General features: G+C 34.9%; 1 protein-coding gene across 3 annotated transcripts in view; it reads right to left on the bottom strand.

Annotated features, from left to right (window-relative positions):
* The window catches only part of ZDHHC17 (zinc finger DHHC-type containing 17), a 210,086-nt gene that overhangs the window by 17,871 nt on the left and 171,643 nt on the right, over positions 1 to 20,572 (bottom strand). For all 3 annotated transcript variants that reach the window (XM_029204861.1, XM_029204860.1, XM_029204859.1), the window contains 2 exons: positions 5,116 to 5,258; positions 3,634 to 3,734 (listed from right to left, as the gene is read on the bottom strand). In XM_029204861.1, the coding sequence (XP_029060694.1) occupies positions 3,634 to 3,734; positions 5,116 to 5,258 (244 nt within the window). The remainder of the gene's footprint in view (positions 1 to 3,633; positions 3,735 to 5,115; positions 5,259 to 20,572) is intronic.

Raw genomic sequence — 20,572 nt, 5'->3', positions numbered from 1 at the left:
ACCTGAACACAACCGTGCAGGCATCCTGATCCAGAACTGTGAGAAGCCACCCACTCTAGGATATTCTGAAATAGCAAAGATCTAAATATCAGAAAGAAGTCATTTTTCTCTAAATTATTCTATAGCTTAAACAGAACTTCAATCAAAATTGCATTAGGCTTCCCATGGAACTTAAGGAGCTGATTTTTAAAAATTTAAGTAGAAGTGCGAAGGGCTAAAAAGAGGTAAGATATTCCTGAGAAACAAAAAGTTGGGAAACTTGGCCTACCAGATATCATGAGTTAAGAATAAAGCTACAGTAATATGATAATACAGTACTGGTAAGGTACACAGATCAATAAACCGAATAGAGTACAGGAAACTTGATAAATATCGAGGTTGGTACTGCAACTGAGTGAGGAAAGAGTGTGTTGGAGCAATGAGTTCTCTAATGAGCAAAAAGGAAGACACTGACCTCTCCCGTCACATCATTCGTTATACACAGTAGTCAAACACATGTGAACTAAGAACTTTTGTAAGAGTATCTTTAATGACTTCACAGAAACCTGCACATGTGCACAAAAAAAAGATATACAAGAATACTTATAGCAGTATTGTTGGAATTCACAGGTGATGACTGGATACCTAAAGATAGGGATTAAAAAGCTTAGAAAATATGAGAAGGAAACTAGCAGAGATACATGTAAAACTGAAGAAGTCCTAAGAGTAAACTACAGGAAAAAATGCTCAAGAGGAAAATGCATAGGAAAGAATGGCGAAAATGATAATTCTGCACTGTTTTCATTTTTACATATGTAATGATCCAGGTTCCATAAGTTTCTCACATCCACCTTTGGTTTAAGAAGCTTAAGACCTGATTGAAAAATAATTGTTTTTAGATATAAAATTCCTAATAAGTTATTTCAAAAGTGTTGCCAACACAATAAACAGTAGACTCTACTGTTTACCACAGTGAATTTTAGAGTCGTTTGATTATTATAAAAGAAGTATGGTCAATGAACAAAATTTTCAAATAAATAAAAGCACAAGAAAATCACTCACAAATCTCACACCCAGAAATAACCACAGCTAAAATTACATGTACTCACTTCCGGCTCTTATCTTTTACACGTTTTAAAATTAGAATCTCTCTGTAAATACAATTTAGTATTTTTTCATTTGTTATATTCTAAGTATGAGCCCATATCACTAAGTCTTAGAAAAGCATTTTAATGGCTATTTTATCCTGTACCATATGTCACATAACTGAAAAATCTTTCCTCCTATTCAGGTTGGACATTTAGGTTATTTCCATTTTTTCCCTATTATATTGTAAGTGGTACTATGATAAATATCCTTGTAAATAAATCTTTGATCTTATCTCTTATTATTTACTTATAAATAATTAAGAGATCAAAGGCCCTTTCTACAGGTTGCTAAATTGCTTTCTAAGAAGGTTTAGGAACTTAAAAATTATGTTCAGAGTAGAAAATAGGGCATTTGAAGACATACTGTATCAGGTCAAAGAGCTGGGTTCTATATCAGACTCTCAATAATTACCTAGCTATGTAACTCTGAGCAAGACATACAACTTCTCTGAACCTCAATTTTTCCATCAGTTAGAAAATAGCATTACGATTTGTGTGATTTATTTTTTTAATCTCAAAGGATTGTTCTGAGAACCAAGTAAAACAACATATCTGAAAGAACTATAAACCAGAAAGTCACTAAACAAATATAACATGTATATGGGGTAATACTTATCTAATGAATAGTAAAAAAGAAAAATAATTTATTATAACAAATGGTTTACATCAATATAATACTCATTACCACCACAAAAACACTTAAGTTGGGTAACATATTATGAGAACTAAAATAACTTTTATACAGTTCATCCTCATGCCTACTAGCTAGAATTTATTTGTAACTCCAAAATCAATATTGACAGTGCTTTTGCAGTCATTTGTATGTGCAAAGCAGCAAGAAATATGAGTTGCCGTATGCACACATTCCCCGCTGAGTTACACGAGGCAATACTCTGCCTTCTTGTTTAGCATTTGTGTGCTTCTTTTGGTGATTTTGCTGTTTAAAATGGTCTCCAAGTGCTTAAGTGCCATCTGATGTTCCTAGGCACAAGTCTTTATACACAGACTATATAAAACTCTCTGGCATAAAGTTTTCATTATTTGGTACTTTACTAATTATCCTGTTTTTCTCTACTTACATCCAAACAGATTAATAAGAGTACAGCAACAGTCCAAAATTATTTTGAGATGTGAATCTGACTTTTTTCCTTGAACATAAAATTTACTGTCCAATTTAGGAAGCAAAGTTAGAAAATATGTCTGGAATACTGAAGTCATTTCAGAGGTCAGTGCTTTTTTATAAATTTAAAATAATGAGGTACTGAAAATGAGCAGATATGTTTTACGCATTAAATGTTCCAATAAGATAGTTCTAATGCTTAATAAATCCCTGAAGAACAATTTTTATATCAAAGTATAATACAAGCCTAGAATGAGCTAGTGAAAACTGCCACATGGAAAAATTTCAGTGGACACTATGCTAAGAAAGTATTTAAAAGTACTATACTTTCTAAAAGTAATCCTACAATGCTGTGAAAATATAAGAATTAGAAGTGTAGTTACAATTCTGAGGCTCCATTTCACAAAGAAAATTAGCATATTTTGCTTTTGTCTAATACACAAGACAACTTAAAAAGAATGCAATATTAAAACATGTAACACTGTGAAGTGAAACCAGCTATTAATTAATATTGTTCAGAACAGTTAAAAGTCACTGAATAATTCATACCATTTAAAATCTTATATACTTTTTATAGCAATGTCTTGAAAAATGATTAAGACATTTATGAAACATGTACCTTTATTATAATAAAACAGACTGCCTTACTGGTTGACTTTTTTCTATTAAAAATATCAAAAATTGACACTGTCCTTATTTCTTGAGATGTGAATCTGACTTCTTGAGATGTGAGATCTGAATCTCACACATACACACACATTTACAATTTCAAATTATATTACTTTTTAAAAGTATAGTACATTGAAATAATATGCTGAAGTTAGCAACATTTGAAGATACAGCATTACATGTTTTTCATGAAGCAAAAGAGAAAACTGTTACCTATCACAGCAAAATAGTAAGTTGTGATAATAAGAAAATATTTAGAGAAAATAATTTGACACTAAAACATGGAAATCACAGTTCAGTAGAAAGGTTCAGAGTAAGTGTTATAGAATAAAGACAAATATGTGTTTCTACCCTGCTTTATTAGAGACTAGCTGTGTGACCTTGGGGAAGAATAACAGCTTACCCTATTTAAGCCTAAATTGTCTCATCTATAAAATGGAGACAACAGTACTAACGTATAGGATGTATACTAAATGGAGCACAAAGTATTTAAGAAAATGCCCTTTAAAAAATCAATAAATGGTCACTATTATTATTATTACTGATATTATTAAAAGCAGCTTTGAAAAGCAATTTACTAAATATGAAACATTTAAAAACAATACATTAGTTCATACTGATTTTTCTAGGAATACTGTTTTACTGTAGCACGTCGTGAGTAGTTCAGCTCTTATGTTAAATTATTATTAAACTAAGACCTTTATAACCAAAGGATATCATTCCAAAACCAGAAGAACCACGTCACATACATCCAGAATTTGGTTGCCAAATATATTCCAAGGGGCAATGCACTATGCATCGAATGATCAAAAAAGGATCTGTAAAACACAAGAAGTTTTATCGAATTTGAACTCCATATTTCATTGTAAAAAAGAATATTTATTTATTTAAATGAAAATCACATATATTCTGTATAGTATACTCTTAACAAAACCCAGAAATCCAGGATGCTTAAGTATCCATACTGTTTTCATAATATTCAATAAGAAATGAGTGCACAGCTGAATGACTCAGCAAGAGTCTTAAGCTACTTTTAATACATCAGAATTAAAATTATATTCTATGTACTTTTCAACTTTAGAATTTCATTGTATTCCTATTCTCTTAAATCAATAACTCACTTTAGTATATATAGTAACTCTATCACCCAGCATATTACCCACCAAAGACATAATTTTAACAAATGAGCGCAAAGCAATCCCCAAGTTTTTCTCTACGTTTCATCATTACTTCTCCTTACCTAAACATTCCCACTAAGCTTTCAGCACATCTTCTCAAAGAGAATGAACTGGCTAACTTGGAGGAATTAAAGGTCATTGTTTACAGAATTCAGGAAAAATAAATACTGATAAATTTTATTAAACATAAGCAGGATCAACCATCCATGTACACTAAGTAGGGAGTATTGGTGAATTCCTACCTACACTACCCCTTGGAGTGCCTAGAAACACTAAAATGAGATTAATTACCTAGAATTAAGCCTCTTCCTGAGAGTTACCACATTAGTGCATTACCAGCCATTCTCATCTCTCTCTGAATTATTTTCAGAACTCTCTTTTGAAATTCTGGTGAAAACAAGGTACTAAAGGAATAGAAATTAGGTGGGAAGTTCTGGATCATAAATGCCTGCCTAGTTTGCTGGATGGGCCACTTTAGGGGAATAGGATCTAGGGATAAGAAGAAAAGGGCATGATCACAATGTTTAAATAAAAAAGGAGAAAGAGAAAATTTTAAAACAAAACAAAACTGAGCATTACTTCATATGCTTAGACTCTACCTTGTGCTAAAATCAAACCTCTTTCTTGCACACTGCCTATGATCAAAGAAAATATAATTCCTATGGAAAGGTAAGCTCAAGCATTATAGTTACCCAGAAATAAGCAATGTATATTACATTTAGAGTTCAACAAACTTGAGTCTACTTCTATTGAAATGTCTTAAAGCTGCATTTTAGCCTTAAAAATTATATGTTAGACCTTGTCACTGGAAGTACCTTTAGAGTCATTTTTAACAACAATGTTAAAAATGTTAAAGATTTCAGATATAAATCTGCCAAAAATTCTTTAACATTAAATTAAGATCAAACAAGTTATATAAAGGCAGTGTTCTAAATATACAAAACATTAATTTTATATAGCCAGGTCCAAACTATATTCTTACATGTCCAGTTAAAAATATAGCTAAAAACAACACACTTACTTTGAAAGAAACTGTACTGTAGCCCAAACGCCACCATACATTAGCCCTTTAATGAGCCAAGAATCAATATTTAGGTCTGCTATAAACCCAACCAGCCAAATAACTAGGAAAGGAGTTCCCAGCATTACTTTCTGCCGAAATTCCTGTACAGAAAAAAAAAAGAGAGAAACTTTTGCATGTTTCAAGTAACCTCAATGTGAATCACTGTTACCTGTGTGAAAACACAGAACAGGGGTGAAATTATTCATTCAAATATATCTACTATGTACAGATACTATTTAAGGTGCTAGTCTCTGTTTTCTAGAAAGAGGTATTAAATAAACAATTTAAAAGTTCTTGGTTAAAACTGTAGAAAATGAGAATAGAAGTTATAGGACTGGGTCTAGATAGTCAGATACAGAAGACAGCAGTACCACCTGCCAACACGTGGACAGGCTAGAAAACAGTTCATGAAAATACCACCCCATTTTAACAAAAGCATTGATAACTAAGGAGACAAGGGCAACCAGAATGACTGAAGGTCCAACAGCTATATCAGATAAGGAAACCTGAGTATGCTTAGCCTGGAGAAGATATTAATAATACATATAAACAGTATATTAAAACCTTAAAGTAAGATAAAGAATAAAATCAAACAATCTACAGGGTCCCAGAGACCATAGAATGGAGACGATGTGCCTCTGAACACATATCAAAGCAGAGTGCTTAATATTTCAGACGTAGTACCATTTCACTTTTGTACTGGTCTGTTAGAAATACTCATAAGTATAAAACCTGCCTGCTTCCCTGGTATCTTCACAGCAACACAAAGTCTACTGCCACTCCTACATAACAGTCCTTCACAAACTTACAAGCAGTTGTTAAGTCTCTCGAGTTATCTTAAATGACAAAACTATATAAGATATTCCAGCTGTGATCCAACAAAGTTCAGAGTGTAAATATTACTCTCATCGTTGAATATTTACCTTTCTGAAGGCCAAGAATATATTATATTATGCCTCTTTTATTTTTAGCACACCTTTCATACCATTGGCTTCTACTGAAATAAATACTTTTTCATATAAATGACCATGTCTTCCCCAATTCAGCCACTGTAATTCATTTTCTGAACTAATTGTGTAATTTTAACTTAGACTTATAATTAAACATATTGACTTCAGAGTTTAATTTTAGGCTGTAGTGAAATAACACCCTTCCAGTTTGTTTCTTCATCTCTATTATGTGTGAATTCCATATCAAGACATTAGAGAAAGTTTACAACTGGGAGGAGAGAGTGTATGACTAAGGGTGAGTATTGGTGGGAGAGAAGGTGGACATGTGTCATTTGAAAAAGTATTTTCTAAAATTATCTTTAACTTGGTTTGTTCTTAGTCAAGACACTTGTTCTCCCTCAGCGATGGCCATTTTTTCATTATTAATGGCCACACTTTTTCATTATTAAAAATTAAGACAATTTACATACAGTGAAATTCACCCTTTTTTGTGTACAGTTCTCTGAGTTTTGATGAATATACACAGTTGTGTAACAAGCATGAATATCAAGACACAGAACAGTCCCATCAAGCCCTGAAATACCCTCTGCAACCAGGCCCAAGCCCTGGCAACCACTAGTCTGATACCTGTCTTTTTACTTTTTCCTTTGCAAGAATGTCACATAAAAGGAGTCATACTGAATGCAGTCTTTTAAATCTGGCTTCTTTCACTTAGCAAATGCATTTGACATTCATCCATATTGTTACGTGTATTAGTAGTAAGTTCCTTTTTAATGCTGAGTGGTATTACATTACAGGATGTGTCACAGTCTGGTTATCCATTCCCCAGCTGAGGGATTAAGCTTGTTTCCAGTTTCTGACTGTAAATAAAGACATCATAAGCGTTCACATATAATTTTTTGTGTGAATATAGGCTCATTTCACCTGGTTAAATACTGATGTGTGTGATTTCTGGATTTATTTCAAGTTGTCATTTAATATACACATTATAATACTGTAAAGATGTAATGGTGATGCGCTGCATTTGTAAACATGAAAAATCTATTTTCTTGTATATTTCATTACAGAACGTTTCTAATATATAGTAAATTTGAAAGTATTTTATAGTGAATATCTGCATATCCACCACCCAGATTCTACAATTCAGTAATCTATTTTTTAATTAAACTTTTTATTTTGAAATAATTGTAGATTCACATGCAGTTTTTTTTGTTGTTGTTGTTGTTTTTTGCGGTACGTGGGCCTCTCACTGTTGTGGCCTCTCCCGTTGCGGAGCACAGGCTCCGGACGCGCAGGCTCAGCGGCCATGGCTCACGGGCCCAGCTGCTCTGCGGCATGCGGGATCTTCCCGAACCGGGGCACGAACCCGTGTCCCCTGCATCGGCAGGCGGACTCTCAACCACTGCGCCACCAGGGAAGCCCCACGTGCAGTTTTTTAAATCCATTTTTTAAACTGATGTACAGTTAATTTACAATGTTGTGTTAGCTTCAGGTGTACAGCAAAGTGACTCAGTCATACATATAAAAGAATATATATACATATTCTTTTACAGATTCTTTTCCATTATAGGTTATTACAAGACATTGAATACAGTTCCCTGTGCTATATAGTAGGTCCTTGCTGTTTATCTGTTTTATACTTAGTAGTGTGTATATGTCAATCCCAAACTCCTAATTTATCTCCCCCTACCCCCTGTTATCCCTTCTGGTAACCATAAGTTTGTTTTCTGTCTGTGAGTCTATTTCTGTTTTGCAAATAAGTTCATTTATATCATTTTTTAAGATTCCACATATAAGTGATATCATATGATATTTGTCTCTGACTTACTTCACTTAATATGATTTCTAGGTCCATCCATGTTGCAGCAAATGGCATTATTTCACTCTTTTTTATGGCTGAGTAATATTCCATTGTGTATATATACCACATCTTCTTTAGGTTGCTTCCATGTCTTGGCTATTGTAAACAGTGCTGCTATGAAAATTGGGGTGCATGTATCTTTTCAGATTAGAGTTTTATCCAGATATACGTCCAGGAGTGGGATTCTTGGATCATATGGTAATTCTATTTTCAGTTTTGTAAGGAACCTCCATACTGTTCTCCACAGTAGCTGCACCAATTTACATTCTCACCAACAGTGTAGGACGGTTCCTTTTTCTCCATACCCTCTCCAGCATTTATTGTTTGTAGACTTTTTATTGATGGCTATTCTGGTGTGAGGTGATACCGCATTGTAGTTTTGACTTGCATTTCTCTAATAATTAGCTATGTTGAGCATCTTTTCACGTGCCTGATGGCCATGTGTCTGTCTTATTTGGAGAAATGTCTACTTAGGTCTTCTGCCCATTTTTTCATTGGGTTGTCTGTTTTTTTGATATTAAGCTGTATGAGTTGTTTGTATATTTTGGAAATTGATCGCTTGTCGGTAGCATCACTTGCAAATATTTTCTCCAATTCTGCAGGTTGTCTTTTTTTGTTTATGGTTTCCTTTGCAAAAGCTTTTAAGTTTAATTAGGTCTCAATTGTTTATTTTTGTATTTCCACTACTCTAGGAGACAGAGCCAAAAAAATATTGCGATGATTTATGTCAAAGAGTGTTCGGCTTATGTTCTCCCCTAGGAGTACTATAGTATCCAGTTTTACATTTAGGTCTTTAATCCATTTTGAGTTTATTTTTTGATATGGTGTTAGAGAATGCTTGTTCTTTTTACCTGTAGGTATCCAGTTTTCCCAGCACCACTTACTGAAGAGACTGTACTTTCTCCATTGTATATTCTTGCCTCCTTTATCGTAGATTAATTGACCATAAGTGTATGGGTTTATTTCTGAGCTTTCTATCTTGTTCCATTGATCTATACAATCTGCTTTTGTGCCAATACCATACTGTTTTGATTACTGTAGCTGTTTTTTTTTTTATACAGCAGGTTCTTATTAGTTATCCATATTTACATATTAGTGTATATATGTCAATCCCAATCTCCCAATTCATCACAGCACCACCACCACCAGCCTCTGCCACTTTCCCCCTTGGTGTCCATACGTTTGTTCCCTACATGTGTCTAAATTTCTACCCTGCAAACTGGTTCATCTGTACCATTTCTCTAGGTTCCACATATATGTGTTAATATACAATATCTGTTTTTCTCTTTCTGACTTACTTCACTCTGTATGACAGTCTCTAGATTCATCCATGTCTCTACAAATGACCCAATTCGTTCTTTTTTATGGCTGAGTAATATTCAATTGTATATATTTACCACATCTTCTTTATCCATTCGTCTCTTGATGGGCATTTAGGTTGCTTCCACGAACTGGCTGCTGTAAATAGTGCTGCAATGAACACTGGGGTGCACGTGTCTTTTTGAATTATTGTTTTCTCTGGGTATACACTCAGTAGTGGGATTGCTGGGTCATATGGTAATTCTATTTTTAGTTTTTGAAGGAACCTCCATACTGCTCTCTATAGTGGTTTATCAATTTACATTCCCACCAACAGTGCAAGAGGGTTCCCTTTTCTCCACACCCTCTCCAGCATCTGTTGTTTGTAGATTTTCTGATGATGGCCATTCTAACTGGGGTGAGGTGATACCTCATTGTAGTTTTGATTTGCATTTCTCTAATAATTAGTGATGTTGAGCAGCTTTTCATGTGCTTCTTAGCCATCTGTATGTCTTCTTTGAAGAAATGTCTATTTAGGTTTTCTGCCCTTTTCTGATTTGGTTTTTTTTTAATATTGAGCTGCATGAGCTGTTTATATATTTTGGAGATTAATGCTTTGTCCGTTTGCAAATATTTTCTCCCATTCTGAGGGATGTCTTTTCGTCTTGCTTGTAGTCTCCGTTGCTTTGCCAAAGCTTTTAAGTTTCATTAGGGCCCATTTGTTTATTTTTGTTTTTATTTCCATTACTCTAAGAGGTGGATCAACAAAGATCTTGCTGTGATTTATGTCAAAGAGTGTTCTTCCTATGTTTTCCTCTAAGAGTTTTATAGTGTCCAGTCTTACATTTAGGTCTCTAATACATTTTGAGTTTATTTTTGTGTATGGTGTTAGAGAGTGTTCTAATTTCTTTCTTTTACATGTAGCTGTCCAGTTTTCCAAGCACCACTTCTTGAAGAGACTGTCTTTTCTCCATTGTATATCCTTGCCTCCTTTGTCATAGATTAGTTGACCATAGGTGCGTGGGTTTATCTCTGGGCTTTCTATCTTGTTCCGTTGATCTATATCTCTGTTTTTATGCCAGTACCATATTGTCTTGATTACTGCAGCTTTGTAGTATAGTCTGAAGTCAGGGAGTCTGATTCCTCCAGCTCCGTTTTCTTCCCTCAAGACTGCTTTGGCTATTCGGGGCCTTTTGTGTCTCCATACAAATTTTAAGATTTTTTCTTCTAGTTCTGTAAAAGTGCCATTGGTAATCTGATAGGGATTGCATTGAATCTGTAGATTGCTTTGGGTAGTAGAGTCATTTTCACAATATTGATTCTTCCAATCCAAGAACATGGTATATCTCTCCATCTGTTTGTATCATCTTTAATTTCTTTCATAAGTGTCTTATAGTTTTCTGCAAACAGGTCTTCTGTCTCCCTAGGTAGATTTATTCCTAGGTATTTTATTCTTTTTGTTGCAGTGGTAAATGGGAGTGTTTCCTTAATTTCTCTTTCAGATTTTTCATCATTAGTGTATAGGAATGCAAGAGATTTCTGTGCATTAATTTTGTATCCTGCAACTTTACCAGATTCATTAACTAGCTCTAGTAGTTTTCTGGTGGCACCTTTAGGATTCTCTATGTATACTATTATGTCATCTGCAAACAGTGACGGTTTTACTTCTTTTCCAATTTGGATTCCTTTTATTTCTTTTTCTTCTCTGATTGCCGTGGCTAGGACTTCCAAAACTATGTTGAATAATAGCGGTGAGAGCGGACATCCTTGTCTTGTTCCTGATCTCAAAGGAAATGCTTAGTTTTTCACCATTGAGAAAGATGTTTGCTGTGGGTTTGTTGTATATGGCCTTTATTATGTTGAGGCTGGCTCCCTGTATGCCCACTTTCTGGAGAGTTTTTATCATAAATGGGTGTTGAATTTTGTCAAAAGCTTTTTCTGCATCTAGTGAGATAATCATATGGTTTTTAGTCTTCAGTTTGTTAATATGGTGTATCACATTGATTGATTTGCATATACTGAAGATTCCTTGCAATCTTGGGATAAACCCCACTTGATCATGGTGTATGATCCTTCTAATGTGTTGTTGGATTCTGTTTGCTAGTATTTTGTTGAGGATTTTTGCATCTATATTCATCAGTGATATTGGTCTGTAATTTTCTTTTTTTGTAGTATCTTTGTCTGGTCTTGGTATCAGGGTGATGATGGCCTCACAAAATGAGTTTGGGAGTGTTTCTTACTCCGCAAATTTTTGGAAGAGTTTGGGAAGGACGGATGTTAGCTCTTCTCTAAATGTTTCACAGAAATCACCTGTGAAGCCATCTGGTCCTGGACTTGTGTTTGTTGGAAGATTTTTAATCACAGTTTCAATTTCATTACTTGTGTTTGGTCTGTTCATATTTGCTTTTTCTTCCTGGTTCAGTCTTGGAAGGTTATACCTTTCTAAGAATTTGTCCATTTCTTCTAAGCTGTCCATTTTGTTGGCATAGAGCTGCTTGTAGTAGTCTCTTAGGATGCTTTGTATTTCTGTGGTGTCTGTTGTAAGTTCTCCTTTTTCCTTTCTAATTTTATTGATTTGAGTCCTCTCCCTCTTTTTCTTGATGAGTGTGGCTAATGGTTTATCAATTTTGCTTGTCTTCTCAAAGAACCAGCTTTTAGTTTTATTGATCTTTGCTATTGTTTTCTTTGTTTCTATTCCATTTATTTCTGCTCTGATCTTTATAAATTCTTTCCCTCTACTAACTTTGGGTTTTGTTTGTTCTTCTTTCTCTAGTTCCTTTAGGTGTAAGGTTAGATTTTTTATTTGAGATGTTTCTTGTTTCTTGAGGTAGGCTTGTATTGCTATAAACTTCCCTCTTAGAACTGCTTTTGCTGCATCCTAAGGGCTTTGGATCATCGTGTTTTCATTGTCATTTGTCTCTAGGTATTTTTTGATTTCCTCTTTGATTTCTTCAGCGATCTCTTGGTTATTTAGTAATGTATTGTTTAGCCTCCATGTGTTTGTGTTTTTTACGTTTTTTTTCCCCTCTAATTGACTTCTAATCTCATAGTGTTGTGGTCAGAAAAGATGCTTGATATGATTTCAATTTTCTTAAATTTACTGAGGCTTGATTTGTGACCCAAGGTGTGATCTATCCTGGAAAATGTTCCATGTGCACTTGAGAAGAAAGTGTAATCTGCTGTTTTTGGATATAATGTCCTATAAATATCAATTAAATCTATCTGGTCTATTGTGTCATTTAAAGCTTCTGTTTCCTTATTAATTTTCTGTTTGGATGATATGTCCATTGGTGTGAGGTGTTAAAGTCCCCCACTAGTGTTGTGTTACTGCTGATTCCCTCTTTTAGAGCTGTTAGCAGTTACTTTATGTATTGAGGTGCTCCTATGTTGGGTGCATATAATTGTTATATCTTCCTCTTGGATTGATCCCTTGATCATTATGTAGTGTCCTTCTTTCCCTCTTGTAACATTCTTTATTTTAAAGTTTATTTTACCTGATATGAGTATTAGAACTCCAGCTTTCTTTTGATTTCCATTTGCATGGAGTAGCTTTTTCCATCCCCTCACTTTCAGTCTGTATGTGTCTCTAGGTCTGAAGTGGGTCTCTTGTAGACAGCATATATATGTGTCTTGTTTTTACATCCATTCAGTGACCCTGTGTCTTTTGGTTGAAGCATTTAATCCATTCACGTTTAAGGTAATTATCGATACTTATGTTCCTATGACCATTTTCTTAATTGTTTTGGGTTTGTTTTTGTAGGTCCTTTTCTTCTCTTGTGCTTCCCACTTAGAGAAGTTCCTTTAACATTTGTTGTAGAGCTGGTTTGGTGGTGCTGAATTCTCTTAGCTTTTGCTTGTCTGTAAAGCTTTTGATTTCTCCATCGAATCTGAATGAGATCCTTGCCGGGTAGAGTAATCTTGCTTGTAGGTTCTTCCCTTTCATCACTTTAAATATGTCATGCCACTCCCTTCTGGCTTGGAGAGTTTCTGCTGAGAAATCAGCTGTTAATCTTATGGGCGCTCCCTTGTATGTTATTTGCAATTTTTCCCTTGCTGCTTTCAATAATTTTTCTTTGTCTTTAATTTTTGCAAATTTGGTTACTATGTGTCTCAGCGTGTTTCTCCTTGGGTTTATCCTGTATGGGACTCTCTGTGCCTCCTGGACTTGGGTGGCTATTTCCTTTCTCATGTTAGGAAAGTTTTTGACTATAATCTTTTCAAATATTTTCTCCGGTCCTTTCTCTCTCTTCTCATTCTGGGACCCCCTATAATGCGAATTTGTTATGTTTAATATCGTCCCAGAGGTCTCTTAGGCTGTCTTCATCTCTTTTCATTCTTTGTTCTTTATTCTCTTCTGCAGCAGTGAATTCCACCATTCTGTCTTCCAGTTCACTTATCCGTTCTTCTGCCTCAGTTATTCTGCTATTGATTCCTTCTAGTGTAGTTTTCATTTCAGTTATTGCATTGTTCATCTCTGTTTGTTTGTTCTTTAATTCTTCTAGATCTTTGTTAAACATTTCGTGCATCTTCTCAATCTTTGCCTCCATTCTTTTTCCGAGGTCCTGGATCATCTTCACTATCATTATTCTGAATTCTTTTTCTGGAAGGTTGCCTATCTCCAATTTATTTAGTTTTTTTTCTGGGGTTTTATCTTGTTCCTTCATCTGGTACATAGCCCTCTGCCTTTTCATTTTGTCTCTCTTTCTGTGAATGTGGTTTTTGTTCCACAGTCTCCAGGATTGTAGTTCTTCTTGCTTCTGCTGTCTGCCCTCTAAGGCTTCTTGACTGGAATTTTCTTCTTTTGATTGTAATGGTGTAGTCATCAGAGAAAGGCAGAAGGCAGACTGGAACATCTAAGGCAGCAACACTAACATTTTTCTGGCCTTTTAAAAGTATTTACAAAGAGGCTTTCAGAAGATGCTTAGAACACATAACTGCAGTGCTGAAAAGATGAAGAAATCGCAAAATTTTCTCCGCTTTTGCATCTTTTTTATTAACTCCTGGGAACCACGAACGTTTGTCCAGTGTATTTCAGCTGTGATTTACTGAAGCCTCTCACCACAGCAATGGGTTAACCCCGAACTTTGTCTCAGAAGCTCTCTCTTTTCCCTTGTTGACGTTCCCGGCTTGGTTGGAATCTCCGATTACTGTAGCTTTGCAGTATAGTCTGAAGTCAGGGAGCATGATTCCTCCAGCTCCATTTTTCTTTCTGAAGATTGTTTTAGCTATTCTGGGTCTTTTGTGGTTCCATACAAATTTAAAAATATTTTGTTCTAGTTCTGTGAAAAATGCCATTGGTAATTTGATAGAGATTGTGTTGAAACTGTAGACTGCCTTGGATAGTATGGTCATTTTAACAATATTGATTCTTCCAATCCAAGAACATGGTATACCTTTCCATCTGTTGGTGACATCTTCAATTTCTTTCATTAGCATCTTATAGTTTTTAGAGTACAGGTGTTTTGCCTCCTTAGGTAGGTTTACTCCTAGGTATTTTATTCTTTTTTGATGTGATGGTAAATGGGATTGTTCCCTTAATTTCTCTTTTTGATATTTCGCTGATAGTGCATAGAAATGAAATAGATTTCTGTATATTAATTTTGTATCCAGTAATCTTATTGAATTCACTGATGAGTGCTAGTAGTTCTCTGGTAACGTCTTTAGGGTTTTCTACGTATAGCATAATGTCATCTGAAAACAGTGACAATTTTACTTCTTCTTTTCCAATTTGGGTTCATTTTATTTCTTTTTCTTCTCTGATTGCTGTGGCTAGGAATTCCAAAACCATGTTGAATTAAAGTGGCAAGAGTGGGCATCCTTGTCTTGTTCCCAACCTTAGAAGGTATGCTTTCAGCTTTTCACCATTGAGAATGATGTTAGCTGTGGATCACGCAGTTTTAATAAAAAATGTGGACAGATCCCAAGTACTCATTACCCAAAGTTCCCAAATGGCTAATATCTTGCAAAAGCATAGTATAATGTCACAACCAGGATATTGACACTGACACAATTAAGATACAGAATATTTCCATCACTACAAGGAATATTTCCATCCTTTTATAGCAATTTCCCTCATACCCTACTCCTCACTGCCATATTAACCTCTGCCAACTACTAATGTGTTCTACATTTCCATAATTTTGTCATTTCAAGAATTTTATATAAATGGAATTATACAGTATGTAACCTAATAGGATTGGCTTTTCACTCATAATAGAATTCTCCAAATATTCATTGGGTTATTGTACGTACCATTAGTTCATTCCTTTTTATTGCTGAGGAATACTCCACGGTATGAATGTGTCAGTTTGTTTAATCATTCACCCACTGAAGGACGTTGGGGTTGTTTCTATTTTGGGTTATTATGAACAAAGCTGCTATAAACATTCACATACAAATTTTTGTGTGAATATAAGGTTCCATTTCTCTGGGATAAATGCTTAAGAATACAGTTTCTGGGTTGTATGGTATTGCATGTTAAGCTTTTTAAAAGAAAATTCCAAACTGTTCTCCAGGTTGCTGTACTTTTTTACATATCCTTCAGCAACAGATGAGTTTCTCAGCATCCTCATCAGCATTTGGTGTTGTTGCAACTTTTTATTTAGTTACTCTGACAGGTATAAAATAGTAAGTCACTGTGGTTTCAATTTGCATTTCCCTAATGACTAAAATGATGTTGAAGATCTTTTCACCTGCTTATCTGCCATTTTTATATCTTTTTTGGTAAAAATATCTCTTGTTTAGCCTATTTACTAATTGTATTGATTTTGCACTGCTGAGTTTTGAAAGTTCTTAATATATTTTGGAAACTAGTCCTTTGTTGGAAATGTGGCTTGTAAATACTTTCTCCCAGTCTGTAGTATGCCTTTTCATTCTAATCACAGGGTCATTCATAGAATGTAAGTTTAAAATTTTGATCCAAATCCAAATGATCAATTTTTACCTTTATGGATCATACTTTTTGTGTCAAATCTCTTTGCCTAGTCCTAGATTTTTACAGTTTTACATTTAAGTCTTGAACAGTTTTGAGTTAATTTTTTAATAGTGTGAGGTTTGAGCAGAGGTTTATTTTTTTTGCCTATGCATGTCCAAATGCTCCAATATCAATTGGTGAAAAGGCTGTCTTTCCTCCATTGAATTGCTTTTACACATCTGTCAAATGTCAGTGGGCATACCTCTGTGGTTCTACTTCTGGGCTCTCTATTTTGTTCCACTGATCACTTTATTCCTCCAGCAATACTACACAGTCTTGATTACTGAAGCTATACAGTAGATCTTAAAACTGCAGAGAGTGATTCTTCTTTTTCAAAATAGTTTTAGCTATTCTAAGTCTACTGCCTTTCCATATAAATTTTGGAATAATCTTGTATATACTAATAAAAAATTTTGCTAGAATTATTTAATTACATTAAACCTGTATATTAATTTGGGGACAACTGACATATTTACTAAGTTGTCTTCCAGTTCATGAACACAGTATGTCTCTCCACTTATTTAGGTCATCCTTGATTTCCTTCATTGGCATTTAAAATGTTTCAGCATACAAGTACTTTACAACTATTTACAGAGCAACTCTCTAGGAAAATGACCTTTAGACTAGCAGAAAGGATTTTCCATAACTAAAGAAATAAAGACGGAACCACAATGAGATGGGTAGGAGGGGTGGAGACATGGTATAATCAGGGCCCACACCCCTAGGATCAGTGACCCACAAATGGAAGGAATATCACAATTGTGGAGGCCTTTCCTCTATGAGGGAGAAGGGGTCTGAGCCCCGTGTGGGACTCCTCAGCCAACAGGTCCTGCACTAGGAAGTAAAGCTCCCAGAATTCCTGGCTTTGGAAACCAGCAGCGCCCATGTTCAGGAGAGCTGGAGGGCTACAGGAAACAGAGACTCTGCTCCTAAAGGACACTGGAAAAATCTGAGATGCTCCAAGTCTCAGCACAAAGAGGCAGCAGTTAGAAGCCTGGAACAGATCCACTTGCTGATCTTGGAGAGTCCTCTGGAGAGGCAGGAGGCAAATGAGAGACCCCTGCTGATACAAAAGCTGGTAGCAGCCATTCTGGGAAACTTCTTCTACCCCAATAACACTAGGGTGGGCAAGCACCCTTTTAGAATCCTCCCTCTAGCCTATTAGTACCCAGAAACTGGCCCACCCTCCAGCTGGGTGGCACCAGCTCTGAGCACTGCTCCCCCCACCATCTGGGGCCACCCAAACAGCCAATCAATCAGCATGATATACTACATTAACAAACTGAAGAATAAAAACCATGATTATCTCAGTAGATACATAAAAAGCTTTTGACAAAATTCAACATCCATTTATGATAAAAACTCTCAACAAAGTGGGTATAAAGGAAACATACCTCAACATAAAAAAGGCCATATATGACAAACCCACAGCTAACATCATACTCAGTGGTGAAAAGCTGAAAGCATTTCCTTTAAGATCAGGAACAAGACAAGGATGCACACTCTTCTACTTTTATTCAACACAGTATTAGAAGTCCTAGCCACAGCAATGAGATAAGAAAAAGAAATAAAGGGAATCCAAATTGGAAAGGAAGAAGTAAAACTGTCACTGTTTGCAGATGACATGACACTAGATACAGAAAATCCAGAAGACACCACCAAAAAACTACTAGAACTAATAAGTGAATTCAGTAAAGTTGCAGGATACAAAATTAATAAACTAAACTCTGTTGTAATAACAAACCATTAAAAAGAGAAATTAAGAAGACAATCCCATTTACAAGTGCATCAAAAAAAATACACTACCTAGGAATAAATCTAACCAGAGAGGTAAAAGATTTGTACTCTGAAAACTATAAGACATTGATGAAAGAAACTGAAGACGACACAACAAATGGTAAAACATACCATTCTCAAAGACTGGAAGAATTAATATTGTTAAAATGACCACACTACCCAAGGCAATCTACAGATTCAGTGTGGTCCCTATCAAAATACCAATGGCATTTTTCACAGAACTAAAACAAGTAATTCTACAATTTGTATGGAAACACGAAAGACCCTGAATAGCCAAAGCAATCTTGAGAAAGAACAAACTGAAGTATCACAATCTGTGATTTCAAACTATACTGCAAAGTTAACAGTAATCAAAACAGTATGACACTGGCACAAAAACAGACACACAGAACAATGGAACAGAATGCAGAGCCCCAAAATAAACCCATGCTTATATGATCAATTAATCTACAACAAAGGAAGCAAGAATATAAAATGAGGGGAAAAAAACCTTTTCATTAAATGGTGTTGGGAAAACTGGACAGCTACATGTAAAAGAATCACACTGGACTAGTTTCTCACATCACACACAAAAATAAACTCAAAATGGATTAAAGACTTAAATGTAAAACCTGAAACGTAAAACTCCTAGAAGAAAACAGGCAGCATGCTCTTTGACATCAGTCTCAGCAATATTTTTTTGGCTCTGTCTCCTCAATCAAGGGAAACAAAACCAAAAGTAAACAAATGGGATTGCATGAAACTAAAAAGTTTTTCCACAGTAAAGGAAACTAACAACAACAAACCAAAAGGGCAGCTCACTGAATGGGAGAAGATATCTGCATATAATGCACCTGATAAGGGGTTAATATCCAAAATATACAAAGAACTCATATAACTCAACATCAAAAAACCAAACAACTCAATTATAAAGTGGGCAGAAGACCTGGAATAGACATTTTTTCAAAGAAGATATACAAATAGCCAACAGACACATGAAAAAAAGATGCTCAACATCACTAATCAGGGAAATGCAAATCAAAACCAAAACAGGATACCACCTCAGACCTGTGAGAATGGCTATCATCAAAAAAGACAAGAAATAACAAATGTTGACAAGGATGTGAAGAAAAGGGAATCCTTGTGCGCTACTGGTAGAACTGTAAATTGGTACAGGCACTCTGGAAAACAGTATGGAGGGTCTTCAAAAAATTAAAAATAGAACTGACACATGACCCAGCAATTTCACTTCTGGGTATTTACCCAAAGAAACAAAAAGACTAATTAGAAAATATATATACACCTCAATGTTCACTGCAGTATCATTTACAATAACCATGATATGGTAGCAACTTAAATGCCCATTGATAGAGATGAATAGATACAGAAAATGTGATCTATATATACAATGGAATATTACTCAGCCATAAAAAAGAATGAAATCTTGCCATTTGTGACAACATGAATGGATCGAGAGGTATTATGCTAGGTGAAATAAGTCAGAGAAAGACAAATACCATATGGTCTCACTTATATGGGGAATAAAAAAACAAACAAACAAACCAAAAACAAACTCAGATACAAAGAACAGGTGGTTGCCAGAGGAGAGGGGGTTGGGGGTGAAAGAGATGAAGGGGATTAAGAGGTACAAACCTCCAGTTATAAAATAAATAAGCCGTGGGATGTAATATATAGCATAAGGAATATGGTCAATAATATTGTAATAAATTTGTATAGGGACAAACGGTTACTAGACTCAATGTGGTGATCATTTCATAACGTATACAAATGTGAAATCACTATGTAGTACATCTGAAACTGACATAATATTGGACATCAACTACATTTCAATTTTAAAAGTTATGTTTACACTATACTGTAGTCTATTAAGCATGCAATAGCATTATATCTAAAAAATCACTGTACACACTTTAAGTAAAAAATACTTTATTGCTAAAAAATGCTAACCATCATCTGAGCCTTCATCAATTCATAATCTTTTTGCTGGTGGAGGGTTTGAAATATTGGGAGAATTACCAAAATGTGACATGGAGATACGAAGTAAGCAAATGCTGTTGGAAAGATGGCACTAACAAGACTTACTAGATGCAGATTGCCACAAACCTTCACTTTGCAAAAACAAACAAACAAACAAAAACAAAATATCTGTGAAATGCAATAAAATGAGGTACGCCTATAGTTTTCCTTTTTGTACTGTCTTTGCCTGCTTTTGGTATCATATGTCATTTCCATTCTGCTACTTGCCCATATAAGTAACTTGCCAATATTCTTGTATGTGAAGTGAGTTTCTTACAGGCAGTATATAGTTGAGTCACACTTTGTAATCCACACTGCCAATATCTGTCTTTTAATTGGTATATTTAGACCATTTACAGTTACTCTAATTATTGATATGTTAGGGTTGAAATCTATAATTTTATTTTTTGTTTTTTTGTTTGTTCTGTGTCTTTGTTTCTGGTTACTTTTTCCTGACTTCTTGTGGGTTACTGAAAAGCTTTTTAGAATTTTATTTTATCTATGGTGTTTTTGAGTATA

This window comes from Monodon monoceros, unplaced genomic scaffold, assembly GCF_005190385.1.
Source record: "Monodon monoceros isolate NGI ecotype Baffin Bay Population unplaced genomic scaffold, NGI_Narwhal_1 Super_Scaffold_6, whole genome shotgun sequence".
Classification (NCBI taxonomy): Eukaryota; Metazoa; Chordata; class Mammalia; order Artiodactyla; family Monodontidae; genus Monodon; species Monodon monoceros.
This window is presented reverse-complemented; position numbering and strand designations above follow the sequence as displayed.